This window comes from Conger conger, chromosome 9 (genome assembly GCF_963514075.1).
Source record: "Conger conger chromosome 9, fConCon1.1, whole genome shotgun sequence".
Taxonomy (NCBI): Eukaryota; Metazoa; Chordata; class Actinopteri; order Anguilliformes; family Congridae; genus Conger; species Conger conger.
In genome coordinates, this window is record NC_083768.1 from 31,527,026 (window position 1) to 31,548,303 (window position 21,278).

The window sequence follows — 21,278 nt, forward strand, 5'->3', positions numbered from 1 at the left end:
GGAGTGAGTGCCCTTTTGTTTTTTTTGTTTTTTTTGCATGAGCGCCTACCCCCTTCTCTCCCCAGGGATAAAATTTTTAGCAAAATGTAATATAAAATGCACTTTGGGGGTACAATTAAAAGGCTAGATCCATGATGATTTTTTTAAACATAACATTACATATCATAGTAAGGATAAAGCTTTGCCAACTAGCTGGAAATAATATAGCCTACGAGTAGTGTAGGCCTATCCAAGTGTGCAGCAAGTTGTTTTAAATTAACTTGGTCTTTGGTCTTTGGTCTTCTGCAGCATGGCACCGCTGCACTGTCTGCTTGGACCCTGCATATCACTGTCTTGCAGCTATATTCGTTATTATGTTTATTATTTTTACATTAAGAGGCTTAATGTTCTGTGAAATCTGAAACAAGGGGAGCCATAGGTGTGTCTATGTGTAGGTGAAGATAGCTGTCAGGACAGCAGCTTTCATTAAAAGAAGTGTGAAGTTGTCTATGACAAAAGGATTTGCTGACCCAGTGGAGGTGTCCCCTTCCCTCCACTGTCCGCCCTTAGCACCTCACACCTTCTGTCCATCACTGAGTTCCTTAATTATCTACACTTTTATTTTTTAACTCCTGAGTGAGCTCCAGTCCCACAGCTGTTCAGACCCCTCGTGCTATCAGCACTTCTCAAGGGTCCCTGACCACAGCTTGTGAAATAAGACACAGTAGCTGCATTCGTCACTGTCTTTGAAAAGGGCCCCTATTATTAGGGTCGTTTGTCTTCTTGATTGAAACAACACGTGGAGTGACCTCTGTTTACCTTTGGTGCTTGGTATCAGCAAGGTGCCACTGCTCAGGCTTCATCTTTGGCAAAAGTGAGTGCACTGTTTGAGAATTTGGACAGTGAAAACTGAGAAGATTGTTCACTAGTGAAAAGGCATACTTCTGTAGATGATGCAGGTGAAGCAGATTACAAAAAAAAGTTTTGGTAAAAATTATGTTGTTTTCAAATGATGTTAGAAACAGGGCATTTTATATTTTATGTTTAAGAATAAAAGTCTTTACTTTTCATTTGTTTTATTGAAAAGAATGTACAAGTTATTGTATAAATGTAATAGTATGGGTCTGATTTAACCACTTTTTTCAATTGAGCTGATGAAGCTGGTTCCTGGATAAGGAAAACATAATAGGTTCACTGATGTGGAATGTATTATTGGAAGTGAGCAAAGTTTAACAGGGTAAAGCAGACAAGATTATTGCCTGATTAATTGATTGGGATACGGCCAAAATAATTCCACAATAGGTAAGAAGTTGGCAGGCAGTATACAAACTTGAAATTAAAACATTTCACCAATATGAAGACACAGGAGTGGAAAAGTATTGATTTGAGAATTCATTTTATTCTATGTAATTACAGGAAGTGGGAAAGGGGGAAATTAAAGCACAGCACACAGCAGAGATTTTCCAGAAAGTTCCATCTGAGAGCTTTACTCTTCATCATGCCCTTTCTGAGATGAGGAAGACAAAAAGGGGAAAAGAAACAATAGCACAGTTATGGTGAGTGTGACTTTATGCTCTCCGCTTGAACTGAGGAGCAACCGCTTCATGTTATTTGACACCTTTTAATGACAGCAGTTGAAGCACGACAGTGAAACTGATAATAATTAGGAGCAGCTTTGTAGATGTTTTAAATGTTTTTGTATTCATACCCTAGGTAAAAGACCGTGCAGGCTACTGTGATATTATGTGATGTGTGTCATGTTTTTACACCTTGCACCATTACTTTGCAAATGCTTTTACAGCTAGTGTATGTTGCCAGCATGTATACACACATCTCACCTTGAAGAACATTAATTCCATAGTAATTCATTTACAATGTAATTTTCCAAAATGTAATTTTGGCTGATGAGAAATAAGAAACACAGTAGGGCTTCATATGGGATTCATAGTGTAGAGCTGGCTTTCATTATTCAGCTCTAGAGCTGAATGAGCAAGTGCTCAGCTGCAAAGGGGTACTGGACAGAAGTGCAAGATGATGAATTTATAGTGGCCAGAGCATGGAGATTTAAATAATTTGTCATAAAACACTTACTATACTACAACGTCCTCATTTTTAACATTACAGTATACTGTCGATAAAACGTGTAGACTACACACATCAGGTAACATCAGTTTAATGTTTCTTTCTTGCACCATTATGCTGTATATGCTTTCACAGCTATGTATTTCACCAGCATACCCTGAGAGAGAACAAGAAGAAGAATTGTATGCATGGTAATAATTGAATTTAGGCTGAATTAAAAGTTGACTGAAATTGGCTGGCGGAAAGCTTAGCACGAGTAAAATCATTCCAGTTCTTCCCAGTAAACTGTGGGACTCTCACTGACCTTTGACCCCACATCACGGGTCTTGGCGCGCAGCTTGTTGACCTGGGACTCTGCAATGTCGGCCCTCTCCTCTGCCTCATCCAGCTCATGCTGCAGCTTGCGGAACTTGGTCAGATTAGAGTTGGACTGTTCCTCCTGTCTCACACAAACACACAACAACTCATTGAAGCCTGACCTACTGTTAGCTTTGAGAGCTGTGGTGGCGCAACAGGGTAAGATGCAGCAGTTTGCTGCAGTTCGCTGCAGTTGCACACCGGGGACCGGGGTTCGATTCTCGGTCCTGCCAAAAACCAAGTTTGGCTGGCTCACGCGGAGCAGCATAATTGGCTCGCTGCTCCAGGGGGAGGGACTTGGCAGGGTTAGTAGATCGCCGCACAATAAAGCACCTCGGGCGCCTCGGAATCACGGTTACCAGCATGTGGCGAGACGCCTTGAAGAAGGCGTGTCACTCTCCGTAGGGCCGCTGTGGGACGGGGTGTGGGCGGTGTATCTAATACTAGCGCTAATTGAATTAGACGGGGTACAATTGGCTACTAAATTAGGAGAAAAAGGGGAAAAAATCCGAAAAAAGTATTTAGAAAAAAAAAAAGAAACACAGCTTTGTTCTATAGCTGATAATATAGGCTGCAGTTTGTGTGTACAAAACTACCCCCATGATAAGACCACAGGTTGATACTCACAGCCTCCTCTGCAGATCTCTTGTAGGACTTGACCTTTAACTGCAGCTTATCCACCAGATCCTGCAGACGGGCCAAATTCTTACGGTCCTCTTCAGTCTGGAAATACAAAGCCACACATTTATGAGAGCACAGTACATTTTTGTGAATGTATGTTATATTCAACAGTATATTGCCACATGAAGGGAAATTAAATCACCTGGTAGGTGAGCTCCTTGATGCGTCTCTCATATTTCCGGATTCCCTTTATAGCATCGCTGCTTTTTTTCTGCTCCATTTCAACCTCATTTTCTAGTTCCCTGACCTATAGAAGAGAATTTCAATAAAAACCTGGGATTTTCCATGCACAAATGTCTACAGTTTGTAGTGACTGGTGCGAAAAACAAAAAAAACATCCAATGAGCAGCAGTTCTGCAGGCACAAACACATTATTGATGAGAGAGGTCAGAGGAGAAGGGCCAGACTGGTCAAAGCTGACAGGAAGGTGGCAGTAAGTATGCAGAAGAGCATCTCTGAACACACAACACGTCAAACCTCTTAAGTGGATACGCTACTGCAGCAGAAGTTGAGAAAATAAGTCTAACAAATACCTAATAAAGTGCTTAGTGAGTGCACATTCAACAATATTTATAATAAAAGTCTTTACTTTTAATTTGTTTTATTGAAAAGAATGTACAAGTTATTGTATAGATGTAATAGTATGGGTCTGATTTAACCACTTTTTTCAATTGAGCTGATGAAGCTGGTTCCTGGATAAGGAAAACATAATAGGTTCATAATATTTTATATAATTATATAACATTATGGAATCTGCACACTCACCCTGGCTTCTAATTTCTGCACTTGCTTCTTGCCTCCTTTCATGGCGATTTGCTCAGCTTCATCCAGACGGTGCTGGAGGTCCTTGATAGTCTGTTCCATGTTCTTCTTCATGCGCTCCAGGTGACCACTTGTGTCCTGCTCCTTCTTTAGCTCCTCTGCCATCATGGCAGCATCAGTGATGGCCTTCTTTGCCTTTTCTTCTGCGTTCCTGCACTCCTGTACAGCCTCCTCCACCTCTGTCTGAAGCTGGGCGTTGTCACCATCCAGCTTCTTCTTCTGGTTGAGCAGGCTGGTGTTCTATCGTAACAAAAAGGTTACAGATGGAGGAGATGCACACACTTGCACAGTTAATAAAAGCGCCCTAATGATAATTGGTACTTTGCTACCTTACCTGTGAGTGCAGCAGCTGCACCCTCTCACTGATATCCAGCAGCTCTTGTTCCGCCAGTTTCCGGCCTCTTTCTGTCTGCTCCACCATGGCTCTCAGCTCTTCCAGCTCTGCCTGCAGGAGATTGTTGCGTCTCTCTATAATGGCGATGTTTTCTTTCAGATCATCATTGGCACGAAGGGATTCATCCAGTTGCAGTTGAGCATCCTAAATGAGATGGGAATGAACACAGGAAGAATATCACTATCTTAGTATTTGGGTTTCAATTCCTTTGATTTCTTAAAAAACTGAATGTATTGCAAAGATCTGATTTACCTTCATATGTGAGTGGAGGGCTTTGAGCTGCTTCTGAGCCTCAGAGGCCTGTCTGTTGGCCTGACTGAGTTGGATCTCCATCTCATTGAGGTCTCCCTCCATCTTCTTCTTAATCCTGAGAGCCTCATTCCTACTGCGGGTCTCTGCCTCTAGAGAGCTTTGTAGAGAATCAACTGTTCTTTGCTGGTTCCTCTTGGTCTGTTCCATCTCTTCATCCTTTTCAGTGAGCTTGCGCTCAATATCTGCTTTTATCTGGTTAAACTCCAGCTGGGCTCTCAGAATCTTGCTTTCTTCATGCTCAAGAGATGCCTGAAGAAAACCAGGTTTATCAATGAGAGTAATCATTTTTACTACCTGTACATTATAATCTACAAAGAGCACATTCAGCATTGATTTGCCTGTCTGTAGGAGCCTACTCCATATAATAGAAGAATATACACTCACCAAGCACTTTATTATGAACATTTTTACTTTATTATACCTACTCATTCATGCAATTATCTTATCAGCCAATTGTGTGGCAGCAGTACAATGCATACAATCATGTAGATATGGGTCAGGAGATTCAGTTAATGTTCACATCAACCATCAGAATGAGGAACAAATGTGATCTATGTAACTTTGACAGTGGAATAATGATCAGAAACTGCTGATCTCCTGGGATTGTCACACAAACTAGTCTAGTGTAGGCTACAGCAGTAGAAGTTTAAAAATAAGTCAAATAAATACCTAATAAAGTGCTTGGTGAGTGTACTTCATACAGTTGTGCATACTCACTTCAGCTTCCTCCAGAGCTGACTGAATCTCTGCTTTCTCTTGCTCTAGCTGCTTACGGATCTTCTCCAGCTCATGGATACTCTTTCCTCCCTCACCAAGTTGCTCGGTGAGGTCAGAGATTTCCTCTGAAGTAATAAGATGTTGAGACTCTTAGCAAAAGTACCATTCAATCCAAATTAATACATGACTAAAATATTTGCCTAAAATTGCATGAGTTCAAAGTTGAGGGCAAACCTTGCAGATTCTTGTTCTCTCTCTTTGTTGTTTCCAGGTGATCCAAGGACTCCTCATAGGAGTTCTTCAGCTTGAAGAGCTCAGTGCTCAGAGATCTGGCCTCCTTTTGGGAGCCTTCCAACTCACTCTGAGACTCTTCATATTTCTGCTTCCATTCTGCCAGGACCTGATGTGATTATGAAAGTGAAGTTGTTTTCTAGTTTCACTAGTTTATTTATTTACCCTTAATTTTTCAGAATTGAATATATATTAAGAAATATATCTTTTAAATAATGCTTTTTTTACTCAAAGCGATGAGGAGGAAACCACTAGCAATGTGTAGCACCCCCTGAGGGTGATGCAACGGCAGCCATTTTGCACCAGAATGCCCACACATTCTCATTACCTTGTCAAAGTTTCTTTGCTTCTTATCCAGAGCTGCAGCAGCTGCATTGGATCTCTCCACATCCACCATGAGATCTTCAATCTCATTTTGCAGCCTGTGTTTGGTCTTCTCTAGGGAGGAGCATTTAGCATTGACAGCTTCCACAGCCTCTTCTGCATCCTGCAGTCTCTGAGCCAGTTTCTTCCTGGAATGAAGAGATGGCTAATTGGCATATATAATGTGCTATGGCAGCACTTCTCAAGACTGATATATACTTTTTTCACATTAGTAGCTTCATAATTTCATCAAAACGCATATGCTTTATATCCATGGAGTGCTATGGAACATTTCATTTGTTGCCATTTACAATATATAAGATTCTCAATGAACAGATCAATGGAATTCAAGAAGATAACTTTATCTTTCATAATGCCTTACTTTGCTTCCTCCAGTTCCTCAGTTCTCTGGATGGCATCAGTCTCATACTTGGTTCTCCACTGAGCCACCTCAGAGTTGGCCTTGGAGAGACTGCGCTGCAGCTCAGCCTTTGCTTCCTGCTCTTCCTCATACTGCTCCCTCAGCAGGTCAGAGTCGTGGCGAGCAGACTGCAATGCATGGGCCAGTGCATTTTTCGCCTGAGAGAAAGAGATACAGCAGAAATTATGGATAAATGGCCTTGGAGCTTATATCTTAAATTTATTAAGATAATAAATGTTAATTTTCATGTTAATCAATATTTTCAGTTTGCACATCAATATAAATGTACCAGAGTTAGCTAATGAGCTAATTTGTAATTGTAGTCCCTAATCTGCATGTCTTTGGACTGTGGGAGGAAACCCACTCGGACACAGGGAGAGCATGCAAACTCCACACAGAAAGGCTCAATAACCCCTCATTTTAGTCCCTATTGAGAAATGTCAGGCTTAGCTTTGGATTTGATATTGATGAGTCTATAGGCCACATTATTTTAGAAAAAAATTCAGTTCCACTCATCTCCAAAACTAAAAGCATTAGTTCCGGTTTATAATTTTACATTACAAGCATATTCTCAGTGATCTTTATATTTTCAGCAGGTACTTTGACTGATGACAAAACAGACAACATTTAGCAAAATACACACTTGGTTGTAAAATGCAAATCTTCTACTGTCTTTGAGTCACAAGTCTCCCCTGCATAACAGAAAAAAAGATTGTACGTTCACAAATAAGATGCCAGTTGCTGTGTTTCAGGTTCAAGCAGTTAAAGTGTGTTCAACTGTCAATATATTACCTTGACTTCTTCCTCTAGCTGTCGTTTGAGGTCTTCAACCTGTTGGGTGTAGGACTGCTTGCCTCTGGTTAGCTGAGAAACTAGAGAGTCCTTCTCTTCCAGGAGTCTGGAAAGCTCACCTAGAATGGTAGAGAATTCAGTGTTATCCTCTCATTTATTTGTGCAGTTCAGTTTTCTGGAAACATATTGAAAATGGAAATGTACCATTTTCAGTCTGGAGCTTTGCTCTCTGCATATTGAAGTCATTGATGGTGCGCTGGCCCTCTTCTGCCTTTGTTCGGTATTCGCTCATCTGGTCCTCCAGAGTGCGGCACATTTTTTCTAAAGTAGACTGCAATACAGATTAAAATTGTAGCTATAAAACATCAAAGCTTTTTTTCATTTACAAATGTGAATTTTATTAATCTGGACAGTGCTGTATATGTTGTGGAACAGCATTTAATAAATCAGCTTGCACACTTGCAAATTCTGTCTTCTATTTACCTTGGTCTTAACAGTCTGCTCCATATTGGAGACCACATCATCCAGCTCAAGTCTGAGCTCACTCTTCTCCTTCTCCAACTTCTGCTTTACTCGCTGCAGGTTGTCGATCTGCTCCCCAAGGTCAGCCACACTATCAGCTTGCTTCTTCCTCAGTGTAGCTGCGGTGGCCTCGTGCTGCAGGGTGGCCTCTTCGAGGTCTCTGCGCATTTTTTGGAACTCGGCCTCCCTCTTCTTGTTCATTTCAATCTGGGCAGAAGTGGCCCCACCTGCCTCCTCCAGTCTCTCACTGATCTCCTCCAGCTCTCGGGACAAGTCTGCCCTCTGTTTCTCCACCTTGGCACGGGCAGCTCTCTCAGCCTCCAGCTCTTCCTCAAGCTCCTCAATTCGTGCCTGGTACAAGGAAAAACCAAGCCTTTGAGTTAAGAGCAAACACAGCAAGACATTTTAAAACAGATCATTACTGACTCAATACAAACAATAAAAATGTATGTGTTTAGGTCTGTCTGGTAGTAGGTTGAACAAATTAACTTTTAAAGTGGTGACTTTTCCAGTTTTTAGCATTCAGGAAGAAAAAAAGTTTTTCACCATGTAAAATTGTTTTAGTTTATTAATTGCACTCAAAGGGGAGTGTCTGGAAATTCTTTCATTTTAGGTATATAGATGAATACAGTAAATACGCAAACAAAACTATGAAGCAGCAACTGTGAAGCTCATTGAATGTTTAGTACCTGCAGTTCCTTCAGCTTCTTCTGTAGCTGAGCACCAATTGCTTGTTCATCTTCAATTTTGCTGGTTAGCTGACTCATCTCAAAGTCCTTCCTGTTGAAGGGCATGTATGTTTGATTAATCAGTACGACAAAAAAGAATGGATTCCCTTCAAAAAAGTAGAGAGTCTTACTTCTTCAGCTTCTCTTCCAGTTGTTGCTTGTCATTCTCCAGGTCCATTAAATTTTCCTGATTCAGTTTCAAGTCTCCTTCTAGCTTCCTCTTGGCTCTCTCCAGATCCATTCGGATCTTCTTCTCCTGTTCCAGAGATCCTTCAAGCTGGAAATTGGATAAATTAGTTTGCTTTGCAACTATTTACAAGTACTGTACTGAGACATGTTTCTGCATGTTAGTTATTACAATTGTGCTACAGTTAGAATGTATCCAAAAAATTCTGTATGTATTTCTGTTCTGTAGGTTTCATCGCCATACATGTTAACCCTTTCTAAAATAAAATAAAGTAAGGACAATAGACTTATTTTCTTCAGTACATTATTGCCGTTTCTTTCAACAAATGTAATACTTGTATCTTGGTTGCTTACATCATCCACTTGTTGCTCCAGCTTGGCTTTGGCCTTTGTCAGAGTGTTGACTTTGTCTTCCTCACTCTGCAGGTCATCCAGGGTTTGCTGGTGAGCCTCCTGTAGAGCCTTCTTCTCCTTGGTCAGCTTGGCGATTATTTCATCCAGAGCTGCCATTTCCTCAGTCAGGTTTTTCACCTGTAAACACAGAGAGAGTCAGCAGACCATCATACAGACCTTGTGAGTGTTAAAGAATGGGAGGCAGGTGAACACTGACCTTGTTCTCAGTGGCATGCTTCTCCTTCTCCACTTTAGCCAGAGTGAGCTCCAGATCATCAATGTCTTTCTTGAGCTCAGAGCACTCATCTTCCAGCTTCCTCTTCTTAGCAGTCAGTTCTGCGTTCATCTCCTCCTCATCCTCCAGTCTCTCTGACAGCTCTTTGGATTTAGCCTCCATCTGAATCTTATTCTTTATCAGTCCTTCACATCTCTCTTCAGCATCTGAGAGGTTATCTTGCTCCTGTTATGATACACATTTTACAGTAAGAATGCTATGATTAGTACACTGAAAATCATTCTCATGTGTATTTGCAAAAATAAAGCAATAAAAATATTAGCTTTGATGCTGTGAAGACATTCATTTTATCGACAGACATTTAAATGTGAACTCACAGACTGGACTTGAAGCTGCAGGTCATTCTTCTCTTGGAGAAGAGAGACCATTTTCTCTTCAAGCTCTTTCTTGCGGGCCTCAGACTTGGCATAGGCTTCTTTGAGCTTCAGAAACTCCTCTTTCATGTTGGCCATCTCCTTCTCAGTCTCTGCACTCTTTAGCAGAGGCTTGATTTTGAAGTAGAGTTTCATCCAGGGCCAGTTCTTCACACCCATGAAGGCACGGACATTCCATTGGATAACAAGCAAAGAGTCCCTGGTAATATAAAAATAAAAATCCATTTAAACCATAACATAAAGCATGTGTGCATAAACATGACGTTTATCTGCAAGCTAAGTCAGACGAGACAGTACCTGCGCTCAACAATCTTTTGGAACTCAATTCTTGCAAGAATACCACGGGATCTTGCCTGTATACCAGTCAGAATGAGAGCTAAACGGTCATCTCTCATCTCCTCTAGTTGCCCGAGTAGACCAGCCTTGAAGAACACCTGATACAGATTAAAAATGCCATAGTTATGTTGGAGTTTGCCTTCAAAAATTGTATGTAAAACTGAGAGGTATGAATTATTACCTTGGTATGTCCAAATCTGTACTGCTGGTGGTCAACATCTAAAGATCCCAGCAGTTTCTCTGCTCCTTTCTTGCTGTCTATAAACTGCCCCTCTGGGATAGCAGCAGGGTTCAGGATACGGTATCTTCAGAAGGATGCATTGTAAAATGATATGCCTGGATATATCAGTGAAGAGGGTATAATGAATCCTGTACAATTAATATTTACCTCTGTTTGAAGTCTCCATACAGGATCCTGTTGGGGAAGCCCTTTCTGCAGATCCTGATGCCTTCCAGCACACCGTTACAGCGCAGCTGGTGCATGACCAGAGGGTTATCCATGGCCCCAGGAGTCTTAGTCTCATTGGGGATGATGCAGCGCACAAAATGAGGGTGAGTGGACCTCAAGTTGGTCATCAGCTTATTCAGATTCTCCTGTAAAAATTGAGACAGCCTTAATACATTTCATTTTGTATGCATGTATGGACTGAATACTCAGAACCTAGACCAGAGATGGGCAACCTTGGTCTTGGAGAGCTGCAGGGTGTACTGGCTTTTTTTGTTATTCAACACGTAATTGATGAATGAAAGCAGTTGATTACACAATTGACTCAGCTTGTTTCTTGGATCTGAATTGGGTGCTGTTTTTAGGATGAAATAAAATAACAACAGACCCTGTGGCTCTCTAGGAGTAGGGACCCCTGCCCTAGACTATGCTTAACATATTCTCATTAAACAATATAGACGTTTAGAATGGCCCCTTTATACCCACCCTATGGAGAGCAGATACAGTCTGGAAAGAAGACCCTTTTTTCTTTCCTCCCTTGCCTTTGGTATCTGATGTTTATGAAGTAAACAATGCACAATAAACTTGGTATAAAACAAACGCAATGGTTAACTTGTACAATGTATTAATCTATTTAAAATTATGTACAACCAACAAGGAAGCAGTTAATCCAGCAGGGATGTTGTTACCTGAATCGGCACCTGCATAGTTTACAAATAGGTTTCCTAGCATCTTGAGAGTAGACTTCTGGAACAGACCCACAACGGTCTCATTCAGGGGGTCCTTGTTCTTGACCAGCCAGTTGCAGATATTGTAATCTACAGTACCAGCATAATGAACCAGGGCAAAATGGGCCTCTGGTTTCCCCTTTACAATTCGAGGTTTCTGGAAGTTGTTGGATTTTCCAAGGTGGTTGTCATAGAGCTTGGCTTTGAAGGTTGTGTCACTGGCCTTAGGGAACATGCACTCCTCTTCAAGGATGGACATGATGCCCATAGGCTGAAATGGAGGGACACTATGTTATCATGAAAAGCTTTATACATTGCCTACAATAGTCATTCCCATTTTTCCAGAGTAACCTCTTGATTATCCAAGCTATGGATGTGTTTTATATCACTGACCCACCTTCTCAATGAGGTCAATGCAAGCTTGTAAGTCCATGCCAAAGTCAATGAACTCCCAATCAATTCCCTCTTTCTTGTATTCCTCCTGCTCCAGTACGAACATGTGGTGGTTGAAAAACTGTTGCAGTTTCTCATTGGTGAAGTTGATGCACAGCTGCTCAAAGGTGTTGAACTGCAATGCAGAAATGTATTTCATATTAATTCCTGTGTAAGAACCTCTCCTCAGGTTTAGTATAAAAAAATAGAATTTTTAAATATAGCTTTTAACAAATCCATGAACTCACATCAAAGATCTCAAAACCAGCAATGTCCAGGACACCAATGAAATACTGGCGAGGCTGCTTGGTGTCCAGAGACTGGTTGATTCTCACCACCATCCAGAGGAACATTTTCTCATACACTGACTTTGCCAGAGCACCAATGGAGTAGTATACCTGTGAAAATAAAAATGGATATCATTTTAAGATACAGTAGGCTGGAGCTAAGTCTTAAAATTGCTGCTATGTTAGACAAAAATAATATCTTGCATAACAGTAATGTCACATTCTGATGATACAAGAGAAATACCACATACACCATGAAATCAAAATGACTGCCCATTTATCTCACCTGCTGGACATTTTGCCCCTTGGTGACCCACTCATTTCCTACTTTGACCCTTGGATGACAGAGACCCTTGATGAGATCAGCAGAATTTAGGCCCATCAGATATGCAACCTTATCAGCATCTATGAAAGTGAAGGAAAATTTGTGTCATATTTTATGTACTGTGCTTTCATTATAGATCAGGAGGTGCAGCCATGAGACTCACCCTCAGTGCCATCTGCCTCTGCCTGCTCCTCACGCTGCTTCTGTTTGAACCTCATGTTTCCATAATGCATGATGGCCCCAACCATCTTGTAAATGCCGTTTTTCTCCTCCTGGGTGAAGCCCAATACATCAAAGGCATCCTACAGGAGAGAAACAAAAGGCTAGTCTGTTGGAGTGGGTTACATCTTTATTTTCTGTCAGTGTTAACTGTTATTATTCACTCACATCAGTGGCTATCAACTCTTCAGAATCATCGATGGAAGTTACGGTCGTCTCTCCTTGGGAGATGAAGGTGTAGTCATAGGGGTTGTTGGTGATGAGCATCATTTCTAATGAAAAGTAAACATAGTTGACATTTATTTCTTCCTTGTAGTACAATCGTAGGGTATATTTAATACAATACAGATATCAGTGCTCACCCAGCAGCTCTGGTTTCTTTTGGGACAAGATCTGGTAGAAGATGTGATAGTCTCTCTCAGCCTTCAGCTGGAAAGACACACGAGACTTCTCCAGAAGATCTGTACAAAACAGTCACAATGATTATCTTCCATGTCTTAAAATCTTAAACTGACTTTTTAAAAGATTGAGTGGATATATTATATTTGATAATTTACTTACATGTCTCAATATCAGCAGAAGCTAGTTTCCCACTGGCCGCAAAATGGATTCGAATGAACTTGCCCTGATAAACAATTAAAAAATATAATAAGACTCACATCCTTTTTATGTTTTGTTGTTCATGTTTAGTCTGTTATGGCAGCAGAGACTCACAAATCTGGAAGAGTTGTCATTTCTGATGGTCTTGGCATTACCAAAGGCTTCCAGAGCTGGGTTGGCTTGGATGATTTGATCCTCCAGGGTACCCTTAGATTGAATTGCACAAATATTAAAACAGGTACGTCAATTGTGTATGTATACCTACAATCAGTGTTGTGATAATGTAGTCAATGCCTCTGCCCACATGTGCCAACATTCTGCAAGTCAGTAATTTGATATATTTTCATAACGACAGTTGGTTGACACACACAAAAGCAGTTGATATCATAGCCCATTGCATATGAAGACCATTGCAACTTCCGCTGAGCTCATGGGGTAAATGTCCCTGGACAATTCATTTTATGATTGATTTCATAATAAATTGTATGGGCTTGCTTAGCAACCAAATGCCTTTTAGCCAATAGCAGTAGTTAACTATAACAGTGCTCTTTGTAATGATGGATTTGTGACCTCAAATTTCAGTGTAATTTCTCAGTTATTTCTTAATTGCACATATAGTACATAACAAAGTAACTTTGTTATTTTGATATTGATATTATCCATTCACTGTATACTATATGATTTAATATTTTTATATCAATTAAATTAGGTCATAAAATCACTTTTACTAATTTATTCATCAGTGAATTCTTGTACACTGATTCTTGTACACTGATTCGGTGCACACTGACCTTTTTCTCAGAAGCTGCATCTTTCTTTCCTCCTCCAGCAGCAATGCTGGCAAAGTACTGGATGACTCTCTTGGTGTTCACAGTCTTCCCAGCACCAGATTCCCCTCTAATGTTAACATGCAAATGATACCCACAAGACTTAAATAAGAGTCTTTCTGAAAGTATTTCTGTGTTTGTGTGCATGTGTGCATGCATAGGTGTAATCTCACTCTGTTAAACTGAAAATAAGCAAGAAGTCACTATTGTGTGATAATGGGGATCTTGGGCTGCTCACTATGCACTCACATTTAACATGCGATTAAAGTATGCTCTATCTAGTTCAAGAAGCAAAGAGCTTTGTTCAGATAAGTCTGGAGAAGCAGCCTATTTTTGTAACTAGCAAAAAGATAGTACACTTACGTGATAAGGATGGATTGATTTTCTCTATCTGCAAATAGATTATTTGCAGAATTAGGAATGGGTTTTAAAATCAGCAGTTTAAAAGTGAAGTGCTGATTCAGCAGATTCAGCAGAGAAGTGCTGATTAAACCATACCTGCTAACATGTACTGATAGGCATTGTCAGAGATGGAGAAGATATGAGGAGGAGCTTCAGTCCTCTTCTTTCCTCTGTAAGCTAAAACTACAGAAGGGTCGTACACTGGCAGCCACTTATAGGGGTTGACAGTGACACAGAACAGCCCTGAGTAGGTCTGAAAGAGAGAGTCATAGGTCACGTCATCAGGTAGCATTTTAGCCTACTCCAGTGTAAGTGAATGGGAGTGCTGTAGATCGATACTCACATAGATCATCCAGGCTGCATAACGCTCTTTGAGGTTAAACAGCACAGCAGGCTCGTGCAGGAAGGTAAACATCGCCATGTCCTCAATCTTGTCAAATTTGGGCGGGTTCTGAGGATTGAGGTCCGCCTCCTTCACTGTTACAGTCTGAGAACAAAAGCTACAGTTGAAAGGGACATTACCCACATTTCCTGGGAAACCAAAATATTACACAGTACACTCTTAAGAATTTATATGAGTGCAACAGGGATCATATGCACTCCATCAGAGTGAAATGTACTGATGTTGATTTAACACTGGAAATGGTACCACTTATGCCCCCTAGGCACTTTTTCACCCTTGGTGCTTACATGCATGTTCTGTGCTAAGCATCACATTTTAAGTCCCTGCAGGGAGTTTTTAAGCAGAAATACGGATATGCTTAGATATCCAGTTGCACAACATATGGAACGGTTAACATGTATTTTTAAATTAACCTTTATGAATCTCAAGACATTAAGCGGTCACATATCTCAGCCTAGAGCCCAGCCTACCTTCCCTTCTGAAGTATTGACGGTGACTTTATCACCATCACGGCTGACGACAGAAGCCTTGATGTACTCCACCACAGGGTCAGGCACAAAGCACTCCTTCTTCATGTCGAAGATGCGAGTCTGTGCCTCCAGACGTTCCCGGTCTGACTTGCGCAGGAATGGGGCAGCAAGCCCAAACTCCGCCATCTGTGCATCACCCATTTTACAATCTGTCAAAGACATTATCAAATATTAGAGCGTAGCAAGAAAAGCATTACATTTATGTAATATGTACACAATATACTGTACATATCATTGTATAATATTTGTGTATATTGTTTACAGCTGGTGATAGTAACATTAAAATAAGTAAAATAGTTAAAATAATATTAGTATTGGGCAGACATTCAACATATTCATTGTCATATGTGCACTTGGAATAATATTATTATTATTATATGAAAATATATTTACAATATTACAGCAGACTGTTCATGTTTGTGTGTATTGCTGTAACTTATTATTTTCAACTCATACCAGATTTTTATGTTCCCAGTGGAGACGACTAGCTTGAGCTCTTGACCTTCTTGACCTGTGAAAACAAAAAGAATACAAAAACATTGACATTAAAAATGAAACCCACTCTCAGTTGACAAGACTCTCCATTATTTTGTATAATAAAAATGAATGCTCAAATTAATTATTGTTTTAGCTGCATGTATGTTGCTGTATGTTAGCCTCAATGTTAAGGTATGTTGCCATTGTGATTTTGCCTCAGATAATTCTTTCCTATCTACAATGTTTATCAGCCCTTCCACCTCCTAACACTTACCTTGGTGCACTAGGCTTCCTGTCTATACTGGATCTGTTTATAAAGACAGTAACTCTCCCCAATGTGGAGATGGCATTTCAGGAATCAGAAATGCTACAGTCTTATTTGGGAATGGGAGATGGTCTATCAATGGAAATTGACACCCTTTGTTTCCCAGCCATTTCAATTTCATGTACCCTGGCCGTATTGGTGCTGTTGTTATTCTTGTATTTTCCATTTAATGCATTTAACTTCCCTGAAGGTGGAACGTACTTTGTGTGAATCATTTTGTATTTATGCTTGGTATTTTATTAGGAAAACAATGTGTACAAAATGGCACTTAAAAATTACCAGAGCCGGCACCCTCAAATAAGTTTAAACTGACATTTCAGCCAGGCAGCGAATGTTGAAATGCAGTATCTTCAATGCTAATGAGTGGAATTTATTTTCAACTGTTTGAGACAGTAGATGAACATTGATAGCACAGCAAATTCAACATTGCTGTTTTTAAAAATGTTTTAAGATAAAGCAATCAAAAGGTAACCGCTGATGTTTTCAAGAAGCTGATGGAATATTTATCTTTCAAAATTGCAGTTGAATACCGGAAGCATAATACAAAAGCAATTTTTTCTGGCCACCTGTGTACTACATTATTGCATTTGAACTTGTTTTCTCCTTTTATGTAGCATAGTGCGAACATTATATTTCTCTTTTTCATGTATACACTGAGAGTATATAGTATTTAAATTTCACACATTCAGCATATGGTACACTATGTAATATGGCTTTGTGTATTGGTGGTCAACAAGATATGCTGGGAATGTTCTGAGAGGTAAAAGTGAAATCATATGTTATGTGCTGCATGCACATCTCATAAAAATATCCAGATTATTAGGGTTAGGGTTTTTAATATTGTTCTATACCTTACATTTAAAACTAGAATGTTTGTGGCCAAGTTATTAAAATAAATAGAAATTAAAAATATGTGTTTTAAAAGGAGAAATTTAAACTTACTGAAACATGGCTAAAAAAAGCAAAGGAGGACATCAGCTGTCACTCTGTAAACCAAGGAACGGCCAGGGTCTCTGTTATCGCCAGCTTTATGGTTCTAGCCAGTGAAAACTGCACCCTTAACCCGATATTGTTGATCCGGCATTGTTTTCTTCCCTTTGTCCTTGAAGTCAAAGATAACCCTGTGAAATTCCTGCTGAGTGCCTCTCACTGATTGAGAAGAACAGCTTGTGAAACACTTTGAGATCTAGACCATTTTGTTTGTGTATGGCCACTACATTCGGCCATCTGTGTGCAAAGGTCTGAATGCACATAAAGACTTAAGTCCGAGGTTTATTTTCACACCTCAAGGTTTTTGAGGTGTGAAAATGACTTGTATTACATAGCCTCGTAAGGAAAGCAATTCAGTCCCAACCATCAGGTAATGATAGCTTCAGTGTTCTCTTTAGAAGTATGACAGTGCACCAGAATTATGATAGACATCTTTAATATAAGGCACTGTTGTTTATAATTGCATACATGACAATGAAAGAATGTAGTAATCAAGTTTCATTGCCTATTTTAATTAAAGAACTCATGTCTGTTTCTCCATTTTTTGTAAACTATAATTGGATGATCGACTGTATTTGTGTTCTGTTAACTGTAAATCTTAACTCTAAATATTTTTGTTTTTCTAGGTCCGGTCTGGGTTATTGTTCAACAGCCAAGGTTGGTAAATTGATCTATGAATAATTCACTTAGTAAAAATTGATCTGTAAGTATTTGACATTTGACAGGGAAAAAACACCTTTAAAAACATGATTTGTATGTTCAACCAAACAAGAAGCTTGCAGATGGACAGTTCAATCAGCACAGCCCATGCGGTTAAAGTTTTAAAATACTTAGTCAAACTAAGGTAAAGTGCTCTGAAGTAAGATATGCCAAAACATTGACACTGCACCCCAGAATACTGGCGTGATTTGGTTGAGACTTTGTGCGGATATTCACATTTGGCCGTACTTCAAAGAAAATACGTTTTTGAGGTGGATGTACATGAGTAACTGTATTATTTTCTATTTGGAAATAAACATTGCTGTTGAGTTCTCAAATGTCATTTTGTGGCACTTTGAGCACCACTAAAACTTGCCCCATTGAGGTCTGTTGTATCTGGGTGAGCTGCAGATACACTCATCAAATCTCAGCTGGGTGGATAGATAGCACTCCAGGTAAGTAGAAACATGGCTTCATTTCAATTTTGGGTGAATTTCAAGGGTTTTAAAGTCATCACAGGTCTAAGGAATTGCAAAACAATTTAGCGGTGGTAATGCCTTTGCATTCTTTTTTGTTAGAGAGCATTTCACATGACAAGGAAGCTGCTAAGGGCTGTTAAGACACAGGGCAAAAAGTCATACAGCAGACAGGGCTTTTAGTAGAGGTCAAGAAAGCTGTAAGAGTCATTTAATCGCATCGTAACCCATCAGTGACCCATCAGTGTGAGGCTGTTTGTTGCTGATAAGACCTTAAATTACCTGTTGGAGCACTGAACCTTTTTTTGGACCAACAGAGAACCATAATTAGGCACCAGCTCTGCAACGTTCCTTCCTTGGCTTTTCCGTGACACTTAAAACAGTTCCATTCCCAGCTGTCCAGGTTTCTCTACTGTTCAACACTTAGCTGCTGGGCAGTCTGCCAGATAGATGCAAGGGTACTTGACTTTGCACTTGGCAGATGCTGAAACCTGAACCATGTCTGTCTTTCTCAGGCTGAAGGCTATTATTAGACTTATTTTACCTCTTGCTTGATTTAAAGGAAACAATGGGCCTCATGCAAGAACCACTCATATGAAAAGATTTGTTTTTAAATCGCTTAAAGCTCTTAAAATGAGTGACACTTTCGGTTTGATCGAACTGGGATCAAACTTTCGATCTAATTGTTGAGGATCAAATTTTAATCAAGATTCAGCAAGTGCATTGTTTATTTCCCACCTCAAATGTTTTCAGAAATGTATTTTAGTGGACTGTTTAAGAAAAAATAAAAAAGTAAGCAAGATTTATGATAGGAATTCGAAAAATATTATTGCATGACGCTCAGTGTGTTTCTCATCTCTGGTCTCTTTCCCAAGCTTGATACAGTCTTTAGAGGTATGAGTGTAACATGGGCAGAGTGCGGAAAAATGCACTGTAGTTAACCAACAAAACAGCTATTTTGTGTAAATGGTGGTGGTCCCCGACTTGCATTTCTCAATGTCAGCTGTTTGATTCTAGCACTCTGTGTACAGTTCATATAGCCCTGCGGTAATGAACACCTGTCTGCTTCTCTGGAAAATCCAGGGTGAGGGTCTGTGTAATGTGAGAAGTAACTAGGCTGTGTGAAGATTCAGACTAAAGGACACAAGTCCCTGTTTAGTATCCAGCATCTCTGTGGGTCCTGCTGGCACACACAGGCTCTGCCTCTGCAGTAAGACACCCTGGGGCCTGAAGGTGACCTGCTCTAGGGGACAGTGCTTAGCTCCAGAGCATTGCTGCAGGAGAGACAGAGAGGTAAGGACACTAACCTTCTTTTTATATTCTTTTCTTGTATTAATCACCCATAATGTAATCGAGGGTGGGTAACCAAAACAGCAATGCAATTTATTTTATTGTTTCCCTCTTTAGAATTGGATTATACAATTATGGTCATCATTGTTTTGTTTCTCGAGTGATCAGTATACAAGTACAATATACCATGTTTAAGGTAACCATGGCATTGTCATTGATATGTATGACAATAATATATGCTTTGAAAAATATTGCCCTATGTCTTTGGATAAATATGTGGAAATGTGCTACACAGATATTGTAGGAGACTAAACATTTTTCTGATGTAACCCCAAATTAATTTTCACAAACTACGATCCCCAACACCCCACCCACACTCATCATGTGCCTAACAACACCCTTTAATTTACCACAACCTCTCCTGCCTCATGTAGTGGCCTACATTCACATATTTTAAAGAGACAAAAATTACATTTTATCTTTTTAAAGATTTTCAGACGGGTTCCTGACTCACAGTTTGGGAAGCCCTGACTTAAAGGTTTGTACATGTGTAACTGTATATGCACTACTGAATGCTATGGCATATATAATAGATAATATACAGCCAATTCAGGAACAACATGATTTAGCAATTATAGTGCATTATGAAATTGAACCATAAAGATGAACCTCAAAAGCAAAAGATATAATATTTTTCTTTTACTTTTCCATCCATCCATCCATCATCACCCGCTTATCCGGAGTCGGGTCGCGGTGGCAGTAGGCAAAGCCGGGTATTCCAGGCGTCCCTCTCCCCAGCAACGCATTCTAGCTCCTCCTGGGGGATCCCGAGGCGTTCCCAGGCCAGGAGAGATATAATCTCTCCAGCGGGCTCTGGGTCTCCCTCGGGGTCTCCGCCCAGTTGGACGAGCCCGGAAAACCTCCAAAGGGAGGCGCCCAGGAGGCATCCTGATCAGATGCCCGAACCACCTCAATTGGCTCCTTTCGACACGAAGGAGCAGCGGTTCTACTCCGAGCTCCCTCCGGATGTCCGAGCTCCTCACCCTATCTCTAAGGCTGAGCCTGGCCACCCTACGGAGGAAGCTCATTTCGGCCTCTTGTATACGCGATCTCGTTCTTTCGGTCACTACCCAAAGCTTGTGACCACAGGTGAGGGTTGGGATGTAGATCGACCAGTAAATCGAGAGCTTCGCCTTCCGGCTCAGCTCCCTCTTCACCACGACGGTCTGGTGCAACGCCTGCATTACTGCTGACGCTGCACCGATCCGCCTGTTGATCACACACTCCCTTCTACCCTCACTCGTGAACAAGACCCTGAGATACTTGAACTCCTTCACTTGGGGCAAAGACTCGTTCCCAACCCGGAGGGAGCAATCCACCGTTTTCCGGCAGAGAACCATGGCCTCGGACTTGGAGGTGCTGACTCTCATCCCGGCCGCTTCACACTCGGCTGCAAACCGCTCCAGTGCGTGCTGAAGGTCACGGTCCGATGAAGCCAGCAGAACCACATCATTCGCAAAAAGCAGAGATGCGATTCTGAGGTCACCAAACCGGACACTCTCCTCACCTCGGCTGCGCCTTGAGATCCTGTCCATGAATACCAGAAACAGGACCGGTGACAAGGGGCAACCTTGGCGGAGTCCAACACCCACAGGAAACGTGCTTGACTGTGAATGCGGACACAACTCTCACTTTGGTTATACAGGGACCGGATGGCTCGTAACAACAGCCCCGGTACCCTATACTCCCGCAGTACACCCCACAGGGTTCCCCGGGGG

At 40.8% G+C, this 21,278-nt stretch overlaps 1 protein-coding gene across 1 annotated transcript; it reads right to left on the bottom strand.

Annotated features, from left to right (window-relative positions):
- Positions 1–1,412: 1,412 nt before the first annotated feature.
- On the bottom strand, positions 1,413–15,738 carry LOC133136559 (myosin-7-like). The gene is made up of 38 exons (XM_061254173.1): positions 15,700–15,738; positions 15,184–15,392; positions 14,654–14,797; positions 14,407–14,563; positions 14,272–14,299; positions 13,873–13,978; positions 13,196–13,288; positions 13,043–13,106; positions 12,844–12,942; positions 12,650–12,753; positions 12,426–12,564; positions 12,224–12,342; positions 11,899–12,048; positions 11,616–11,786; positions 11,180–11,489; positions 10,977–11,041; positions 10,434–10,639; positions 10,227–10,350; positions 10,007–10,143; positions 9,653–9,908; positions 9,258–9,500; positions 9,002–9,178; positions 8,593–8,738; positions 8,423–8,513; positions 7,695–8,084; positions 7,416–7,542; positions 7,212–7,330; positions 6,381–6,577; positions 5,964–6,147; positions 5,579–5,744; positions 5,345–5,469; positions 4,568–4,876; positions 4,256–4,459; positions 3,865–4,161; positions 3,242–3,346; positions 3,046–3,141; positions 2,366–2,500; positions 1,413–1,486 (listed from the first exon to the last, which is right to left on the bottom strand). The coding sequence occupies exons 2-38, from the start codon at positions 15,382–15,384 to the stop codon at positions 1,466–1,468; spliced, it is 5,805 nt and encodes a 1,934-aa protein (XP_061110157.1). The 5' UTR covers positions 15,385–15,392; positions 15,700–15,738; the 3' UTR covers positions 1,413–1,465.
- Between the last annotated feature and the right edge of the window lie 5,540 nt (positions 15,739–21,278).

Excerpts from the sequence above, each read along its gene's own strand:
- LOC133136559 (XM_061254173.1), bottom strand. The coding sequence starts at position 15,384 with ATGGGTGATGCACAGATGGCGGAGTTTGGGCTTGCTGCCCCATTCCTG. Across the intron at positions 4,877-5,344 it reads CAGCTCTGGAGGAAGCTGAA|GCATCTCTTGAGCATGAAGA; the intron begins GTGAGTATGCAC and ends GGTTTTCTTCAG. Across the intron at positions 4,162-4,255 it reads TGCAGCTGCTGCACTCACAG|AACACCAGCCTGCTCAACCA; the intron begins GTAAGGTAGCAA and ends TTGTTACGATAG.